We start from the raw sequence: 9830 nt of genomic DNA on the forward strand, positions 1-9830 counted from the left end.
TGGGTAAACACTGGGAGCCCAGTGCTACCGTTGTCCGATCACAGACACATGGGGTCAAGTACAGTGTGGGACCCACACTGGACAATGTGGGAATCTGGCCATCTACTTCCCATGCTGAGCATTACCAAGGGAAGGAAATTGCATTGAAATGTTAAACTGTTGCCCTGATTTACATTTTCAGAGAGAAGAGCTGGTGAAGTCAGCTCAGGACTCGCAGTAACCTGTGAGGCCTTGGGAACTGGCCAGTATTTCAAACAAACCAAGGTCTCTGGCTGCATTGTCAGATTCTTACCATGTTGCTTATTGCGTCTTTCAACAGATCTTGGAGAATTTCCTGTTAAGAGCACTGGCTTCAGCCAGACATATCAATACCTCCACCGCTGAAGTCCCCTTCGGTGTGTGAATGCAGCCCACAGCACACCTGTAGCTGGAACACTGTCCTCAGCTTAGCTCCTCCTGTTTGAAAAGGATATGGGGTCAGCTTACTTGGGCTGGTGAGGAAAACTGCTGACTTGTCTCAGTTATTTAAGGAAGGTTGGTGGTGCTGGCCTTCCTGAAAGTGCCATTGTGGAGCAGAGTGAGATGCTGTGCAAGGTGATGCCAGCCTGGCTTCTGTGATTGAGTCAGCAGAATTTCCCTGGAGCACACCTGAACGCGGACACAAGGTCGATGGCACTGCGCCTCCGAGTTCTTTTGTGCTATTTGGCTCACAGATCCACTACAAGACACAGCAATCCTGTGCTATAAGGCTGCTCCTTTGCCAGAAAGGAGGAGTACCTCAGCCTTCAGCCAGAGAGCCACAGTGGTCTTCACCAAGGGTCAGAGCAGTGCTGTTCATTATCCAGGCTGCAAGATCTACATGCATGACCCAGTGGGCTGGTGGAGTGAAGGAACACAGATGAAAACTGTATTAATTTCCCTGCTTTTCTGTCACCTCCTCACCGCCTAAAGGAAAGGGGAGGGAAATAGGTGGCATACAATGTCATTGTGGAGTCCATGCTGTGCTGTGTGGGTTCTGCATGGCAGTTCAAAGGCCCATCTGAAGAAGCAGGTGTCTTTCTTGCTGTCTTTTGGGACATTGGGAAGTTGTGTGGGTATCAGAGGCTTGTTGAACAATACTGATATGATTCCTGTTTCCTCTGCTTTATAGGTACAATGGCTTGGTGACTGGCTCTCGAGCTAAAGGTATCATTGCCATCTGCTGGGTATTATCTTTCATCATCGGCTTGACACCAATGCTAGGGTGGCACAATCGTTCCCAGATTGAAGAGCTGGGTTCCAATAAGACCTCTCCCATCAACTGCAGCAACAGTATGGTGGCATGTCTCTTTGAGGCTGTGGTCACCATGGAGTACATGGTCTACTACAACTTCTTTGCCTGTGTGCTCCTGCCCCTCCTCCTCATGTTTGGTATCTACTTGAAAATCTTCATGGCAGCCCGGCGGCAGCTCAAGCAGATGGAGAACAAGATGGTACATGGGGAACGTTCTCGCTCCACTTTGCAGAAGGAAGTCCATGCAGCTAAGTCTTTAGCTATCATCGTCGGGTTGTTTGCAGTCTGCTGGCTTCCGCTGCATATTATTAACTGCTTTACCCTTTTTTGCCCAAATTGTGCCCATGCTCCCCTCTGGCTAATGTATCTGGCTATTATCCTGTCTCATGCCAACTCGGTTGTAAATCCTCTAATTTATGCCTACCGAATCAGGGAGTTCCGATACACCTTCCGCAAAATCATCAGCCAGCATATCTTGGGCCGGAAGGAGCCGTTCAAGGCAGGAACAGCCAGCTCTAGGACTTCCACTCACGGCGGGGATGCAGAGAATGCCAGCATACGAATCAGCGAGTATGCCTTAGAGGTGTACACCAATGGAGAAATCCACAGGGATCCTGAAAAACAGGACTTAAACAAATGCAAAGTTGGCTTGGAATGGCACCAGAATGGAAATGCTCTGGATGTGGAGACAAATGGGCATCTCCCACATTCCTGCAAAAATGGGATTCTCTCAGATGCATGCATGAACAGGGAGCCTCACAGTGAAGAGCTAATTGATGCCCAGGTGTCTTACTCAGATCTGGAAAGAGCAGCCTTCGCAGCAGCTGATGTTTCCTGATGAGACTTTCAAAGTCTTCCTGGTAGAATTATTTTTTTTTCCATTGGTGACCTCTGCCATGGCAGAAAGGGAGGTTGGGGGGTTGGGGGAGAGGTGTGTATTCAGATCGCTGTGGAGAAAGGGGTCCCCATCCAGGACAGTTGGGATGATCCTAAATACTAGACTGGAGAAAAGTCAAGAGACCACTGAAGTGGACTAAGGAAGGAGGGACATGTTACCCGTCAATGACCTGACATCAAGAGCAGTGCCAAGGTCAAAGATGGTTTTCCAAGTTCAGCACTGGGAGACTCTGCTGGTGCAGGGCATATCATGACATTATGCTGTACTGTGTATCTGTGGTTGTATGTCGGTTTTGCTGTCTTTACCAACAGAAATAAAAGCATGGCTGGAAATACCCACTGAATTGGAAAGGGCATTTTAGTACTTTGGCCCTGCAACAAACAGAAGGGGGATAGCAACATCTATTGGTCAGGAGGGATGCCAGCAACCGCTTGGAGAGGGAAGGAATTCACCTGATGGGAACTTCGGATACCTTCAACCATGGCGTTTCGTCTTTCAGTTCATGTTTTTGAAGCTTATACTGCAACAGGTTGCTCGAATGTGGTTGTGTTTTTTTCTTGTCTTGATAAGATTACTTTGTGTTAAGTTATAAAAGATGGGCAAGAACTCATATCCATTCCCTGAGTGCTCAATGTTCCAGATGCACAAGGCAAATATAACCTCATAGCAGCTCTCCACTTTGTCTAACAAATAATGAAAACGGAGTCTGTAATATGGATTTCCCTCAGCAAAAGGGCTGTTAGCAGGACTTGGTGGTGCAGATAGTGGATAAGCAGGCCAGGTTGTGGTCTGTGTCTGTCACCAGGGTGCTCGTGCCCCAAGGTGTTGTGAAGAGCTGTCGGGTGTGTGAGCTGTCTGTAGGCTGGTGGGCACTGTGTGCTTTTTCTCCCTCTCTCTGTGCTTGTAATTCCTGAGCTCCTAGAATGCAGATTCTTTCCAGGACCCCAAATGTGTGTGAGAGGAGATAATTTTATGTAGTTTCATGGTTTTCATCCTCAATCAAAAAGCTGTGAGATTTTGTTTCTTCTTTCTTGGGGTAGGGAGGAACACACGCATACCTAACACTTGTTTTTGGAATTCAAATGAGCTCTTTTCTCCTGTGATTTCAGATTTTCCTGATGTGTTTTACTGTGAAGCCTGATGTGCCCCTGTGGTGCAGAGGCACCAACAGAGCTCAATCTGTTAGAAGATGCTCCTACTCTGAGAAGCTGAAAGACGACAGTAGTAGAAATCAGCCTAGAAACTGCAGTAGTCTGAAGAGAACAGGCAAATCTGTGCTGTGGGAAGTGTATGCACTGATGTGGTTTGTTGTAGAGGTGTTTCATGGCAGTTTGATAATTCTCTGTATCACTTCTGAGGCCTGGTAGCTCAAGGACAGCAGGATGCCATGTCAGCTTGAATTCTACCTAAAGATTGTCTGGGTTTTGTTTTCCAGATAATTATCTATGTCCAATACCACCAGCCTTCTGGAGAGACAGGCAGTAACGGTCCTACTGAAGAACTAAAATCTGGTAATTCCAGGCATCTGAAGCTTATTCCCTAGCTGAAAACACCAGAAATATCATCCCCTGAACCTGGCTTCTCCTTGTGACTGTCCATTAACATTTCAGAAGCCGAATAATTTTATCTTCAGAAAGGAAAGGGGAGCTGGATTTTGATATTTGAGGAAGAGCAGGTTAGGTTTGTGTGTTCTTATTCCATGTTTACTTTATATATTATGAACTATTAAAATGAAAAGTCAGGTTTATATGAGGAGAATTTTCTTTTTGCCAGTCTCCCTACATGAAGGTGGGGAGTTGTTTATAGTGCCAAACGTGTTCAAGTATGTAACTGCTCCAGGTTAGCACAAAGCTTACTGTGAGGTCGATAAAAGATGTGGCTGGCCACCACAATCCTTAGCAGAAAGACAGATAAGTTTGTAGAACAATAGACTTCACATTTTAGTTGAATTGCTGCTTTCTTGGCACGGCTCTTCCATATAGTCTAGCGTCAGAGGAGTGGATTATCACTCCAGCACTATTAACAAACACTAAGCCCTTGCCCTGTGGCTGACGTTGTAGGTAGCTCCTCTGCAGGGTGACTTGGGATCTGGTTACACTTGATCTTTCTTGATGGAACATTTCTGTAGGTTATTTGTGGGGTGGCTCCTCTGACCTCCTGTAACAGTAGCAGAGGAACTAAGTCAGGAAAATGGGGGTCTGATCTCTTCAGGCCTCAGTTGGGAGCTGAAATGTTTCTAAGAATAACACAAAATTACATCCGGTATTCATGTCAATAACAATTAGGTCCACAAAGAAGCAGAGCGGGGAAGGAAGTGTGGGAAAATACCAACATCGCTCATGTGCTGGAACACACGCAAGTGCAGAAGTGTCTCCTATTGAGCTGTAGTTGCCATTGAAAAGGGATGTTTTATACCACACTGCATCAGACTTTCAACAGCTGATGTGGGTTGGTTGCTTTCTATTGTTTCCTGAGCTGCTTCACGCTCAATTATGGCAGCTTCTTGTTTTGTTGCCACAAGAATCAAGTTGATCTATGTTGATGCAACAAGATTGTCAATCCAGAAAACTTGCCTGCCCAACCAGATTGCCATGCGAGCTTACTGAGCTCCAGATGCCTCGAAATTAGCTTTTCTGTTGCTGTTTGAGGTGCCCCCCAGGTGTGTCCAGTCCCTTTCAATATTAGTGATCCAGATTTGAAATGAAAAGAGTGTGTGAAGGGGCTGGGAAGTATGCAGAAGGAACTGCAGTGGAGGTAAGGAGGCAGCATCTTTTATATAGAGTTGGAAGTCTGTAGTAACAGGAAGGAAGGGATAGCAATTGCACCACATGCTGTGTGCCTTCTGGCAAACATATGTCTGAGATGGACCTTCAGAAGATGTTTCCAAAGCAGTTGTTGGGGGGAGCATGAGCCTTTTGAACAGAATTTTGGACTTCTTATTTTTTCTTTCGTAGGGATTGTGATTTCAAGGCTTGCGTATTTTATTATATTTTTTTATTAAAAAAAGAAGCTGTAGGGTCCCTTCGATGAAGTGTGCTCTTTCCTTCTCCTGGCAGCACTCTCCACTGTCGAGAAAAGTACCTGTCTTCCAAACTGCATAGGGGAGGGATCATTAGAAAAGTGAAAGTTAAATAATTTTTACTAACCTCCCCACTCATATCCCCATTTTCCTTCCAGCTGGAGAATGTTCAGCTGATGAAATGTAGCTGTTCTGGATAACCAAAGATGGTACCAAGACAAAGGGAAGAATGAGGTGACTATCAGGAGGGGCTGGAGAAGACCTCCTTGGGAATGCAAGGTGCAGTGGGTCCAGAGAGTAAGAGCTGGGGTAAGAAGAGACTAATTGCTTTGAGCTGGAACTTCTTACTAAAAATGGCTAAAGACCCATAGAGAGATGTGGTGCCTTGTTTGGTGTGAGGGCATTCCATGAATTTCACCATTCCCTGAAGACTCTTAGGCTCCAGAGTTTATTTGCTTTATAGGCTTTTGGAGAAAGTAAAGTTTGATCAGTTGCCAGGAGTAATTTTATCAAGGGTTCTTCTTGGGGTGCTCTCCTCGATAGGACACTGCTTTTTGTGTGTGCAAATAAATACACTTAACAGCTTTGTCCTGCAGAGTTCCTTTTGGATCGGTGATATTTCAAGGCTCTGTGCAAGCCTGAGCTGCAGCTCTGGAACAGAGAAGGAGTTTGGCATGGTGGGACAGCTGGGATTGCTGGAGACAGAAGGGGTTTGTCTCTGACCCTAGTTGGTGCTGGGAAGCTTATTGTGCAGAGGGACTTGGTGCTGATGTGGACTAGTCTGAATCTTCAACCATTCTTGGAAAAGAGGCTCCAGGGGATGCTGGTGGGTATAGAAAAGTCTCTAAGGTCTGGGAGAAGACTGGAGGATTACGGTTAGATGGGAAATTTTGGTGGTGAAGGAAGATCTGTAGGGTAAGTGTTTGGGAGGATTTCAGGGGAGAAGGAATGTGCTGGGAGGTGCTGAGGATCGCTCAGATGGTGCTGGCATGAAACCAAGGTGTGACTTGGTGAGGAAGGACTCTGGAAAGGATGTGCAGTCTTACAGCTCTCCCAGGGTCACTGCAGAGGGTCAGCCTTCCCTGATGTGTGCAGAAGGTTATCTTCATACGGTCTGCGTGTGGCTAAGGCAGAGACGGGTTCTTCTGGATTAGCTCCTTTTTAGATACATTGTCTCACTTCATGAGCATGTCCAGGTGTAACAAAAGCCCTTCTGCTTCATGAATGTGAGCACAACCTAAAAACAAATCAGTCCAGCCATGTTCTGTGGGAAGGACAAGCATGCTGTAACAGTGCTGCAATGCATTAAAACTGTAGAATACTTTCTAGTGGTGTTTGCTAAGTTTAGCTGCCTAATAGTTCTCTCCCGATTAGTTTTGAGCATCAAACTGCACTGAGTCATACCAGAGAGCTTTTTCTTTCTAGCCCTGAGATTTTGGCCTTCTTTACAGTAAAACACATCAAGAGTAACTAAAAATCACACCAGTTCCTCATTTGCATGAGAGATGACTAACCATGACAGACTGAGAATCCCCAAACTGGGACAGTGTTGTGTGTGTAACTCCCCATCTTATTTGTCTGCTGGGACCATTCACACAAGGATATGTTAAAATCAAAACTGGTACCTGTTGATCTGAGAACATCCTTTGCTTCCTTCCCCACTCTGTCTCAGGAGCTGGCATTAATTACCCCTGTCCTGTGGAGCGGTTGTCTCTGTGGTCTGCAAACCAAGACACTATGAACACCCTGCTGCACACGCTGTCACTATAAAACAGTTACTCTTTTAATTTAAATGTTTTATGAATATAGTTGTTGTTTTCCCTCTGTTTGTCAGTTACCAGTGGGAGGGGAGGGAAGGGGGCGGGAGAATATGTGCATGCAAATGTATTTAAAGTGCATTGACCAAAGGGTTTTTTTGAATCTGTGAAGTTTTCATATCTGTGAAGTCATCAGACTGCTGGGCAGTGAGGAGCCGCTGGTGCTGCTGAGTCTGTCTTGGTTACATTTCTTAATAAGCATTAAAATATTAAAATATATTTGTAAAAGAGAGTGTGAGTGCCTTTGTCCCATGAAGATCCGGCTGGCTGGCCTTTTTTTGTGCAAGTATTTTCTTATAATTTTATTAGGGTTTTTTCTGTAGATTGATCCTTCTGGAGAGTTCTCTCTCTGGCGCTGCCTATTCCTTTGCAGAAGACGTTAGCACTAAGGTGACAGACCCAGATGGCCTGGAAGACCCCTCACATCTCTGACATCCTGGGATCTGTCATCTTGGCAATAAGAGGAAATGTTTACAGCTGCGTACTGAACTCAAGGTAGAGCACCATATTTGCCCAAACCACTCCAGCGTCAGGAAGAGTGTGTTACATAGCAGGACCTGAATGGTCCGTGACTGGACCATGAAACAAATTTGCCAGCTGTGACTGGGACATCCCAGCCTGCTGGCTCGCCTACCTCAGACCTCCTGGTAAGATCATCACGATTTCAGATGTCCCTCCTGTTCTGCCACTGACACTCAGGCTGAGCTAGCCCAGCCTGATGTCAGCCAAATTAGTCTAGAAATCGAGGTAGTGAATCTAGATGCGGCTGTGGTGTCCCTTAAACCAATTCTGAGCAATTCTGACAGGATGAAGCAGGAACAATTTCCAGCTTTTTCCAGCTGGCAACTACTAAATATATGTGTGAGTAGGTTAGTGAAAGTCTGTATGATCCAGGAGTATTTGGAATTGGGAAGTGATGAAATGAAAGTTCACCAGATAACCATCAATTACTGGTCATTCCCTCTTTTGGTTCATTTTGCAGCTGGGCTAGAGGCCTTGCTGGAGGTCCCCCATTTGTGGAGAGGTGCTGGCACCCTGGTGCTCTGGGGCCAGCTGTGCCTGAGCTGTTCAACCAACTGTGTAATTGAAAAGCTTTTTGATTTTTTTCCCTCCTTTCACAAACACTGTTCATTTTGTTCTGCAGCATCAAAGGCCAGGAGCTCTGAGGAACAATGGGTGTCTGCAGGAGCCCAAAGGGGGAACAATGGCTGTACCTGGCCCCAGAAAGAAAGCAAGTACTTGAAAGAACAGAGAGAACTTCCAGTTTAACAACACAATTGGCCTGATTTGGAAATCTCTGCTCAAAGATCCACACCTTGGCTTAGTCACCTAGAGAAACCTTTGCAGGGCTTTTGCTGAGGTCTGAGAGCTGTCTGAGGATAACATAGCTCAATAGTGTAATAATTATTGCAGCAGTGGGGAACTGATGACATTTCTGGGTGGTTTAGTAGGATGGGGCTGTGGAGGATGGTGCTTTCCCTACTAATGGGTGGATAACATTTTTGACTAAAAAGCTTTTCACAGTATTTAAAGCAGCAGGATCTTCCTTGTCATTTCTGCCCTCAAACAGGAAGCCTTTACTGCTAAGAATAGTATGTACAAGTGCCTGCTATGCTCTTGACCAGCATGTGTTTCAGGGAGAAGTATCAGAGAGTTAAAAGCTCTGAGCACCTTTTCTGAGGCCCTGTGGACCTCACAATTTATTTTCACAGGGAAGATTCTCACTGCCTTGCACTTGACTGAAGCAGCCAAATGAGTGAGGTTCCCCATGTGTTCATTCAGGGAAGGGAGACAGGCTTCTGCCAGCTCAAGAGAGATCCTGGGAGGAATCCACCTCTGTGATCCTGGAAATAAGCACCTCAGGTTAAATGATGCAACTCACCGAAGGTCAAAGGTCAGAGTCTCGCTGCATTCCTCCCTGACTTCCCAATCTCCTCTTCAGTGCTGTTCTGAGAAGAAAGGGGGGCACTTCTGGATGTTGGAGATGTTTCCTCGGAAGTGACACCGTGGATGGAACTGTTGGATGGTTTTGGCTTTAAGATGTGCCACTTACAAACACTGTTTTTTTCTCTGTTGTGTGACTCTAGTAGTCACAGATGAGATCCTACAGAGTGACTGGAAAGTACTACCCAGATCTCAGAAAATCAGAAATTTGTTTCAAGAATTGGAGACCTTGCAACACATCAGAGAAGGTGTAAGGTCTAAGACAAATTTGGCTCTGAGAATAACACGGTGATTTTTCAGCAAGTGAAAGGGAAGGACTGGGAAAAGAGCTTTTCAGTCTGCAAGTTCAGAATAAACTGTGCAAAGATGAGGTTATCTGGAGTGCAGATCCATACTGTGTGGTCTGAGCCTGTTGCACTGAACTCCAAACCTGGGACTGTGGTTTTTGGGAGTATCCAGCTGCAATCCAGAGAGGTGACTGCAACTTCTACAGAGCCCAGGGCAGTCTTTAAACCTGCAAGCTCAAGCTTGGACACTGACAGTACTGGAGCTGCAATCGCTCAGGCTTTGTTTGCCAAAGATTTACCCATAGCCCTAGGCAGCTCTGATGTTTTGCCTTACCTGAGGCAAGGACATTAGATAACAGCTCATAATGACAGTGAAGCAAATCCAAGTGCATGGGGTATCTTGCTGCTTCAGCTGTTGATGAGGTCATAGGGATGTCTTTTTGGCTGGTATTAGTCCAGGATATTACTTCTAAATGGGAGTTAGGCATATCTCAGTTGGAAACTTCATGTTAATGGAGAACTTGCAGCTGCATCATTTGGGCATTTGGCATCATCTGCGCTGTGAAAGTTTGTGCCTGAGCTTGGGGGTTCC

General features: G+C 45.8%; 1 protein-coding gene across 5 annotated transcripts in view; it reads left to right on the plus strand.

Annotated features, from left to right (window-relative positions):
- ADORA2A (adenosine A2a receptor) overlaps nucleotides 1-7237 on the plus strand; it is a 30468-nt gene extending 23231 nt beyond the window's left edge. For all 5 annotated transcript variants that reach the window (XM_056342548.1, XM_056342555.1, XM_056342537.1 and 2 more), the window contains one exon: nucleotides 1151-7237. In XM_056342548.1, coding sequence (XP_056198523.1) covers nucleotides 1151-2111 — 961 coding nt within the window. In that variant the 3' untranslated portion in view covers nucleotides 2112-7237. The remainder of the gene's footprint in view (nucleotides 1-1150) is intronic.
- Nucleotides 7238-9830: the final 2593 nt, after the last annotated feature.

Source organism: Falco biarmicus, chromosome 1, assembly GCF_023638135.1.
Source record: "Falco biarmicus isolate bFalBia1 chromosome 1, bFalBia1.pri, whole genome shotgun sequence".
Taxonomy (NCBI): domain Eukaryota; kingdom Metazoa; phylum Chordata; class Aves; order Falconiformes; family Falconidae; genus Falco; species Falco biarmicus.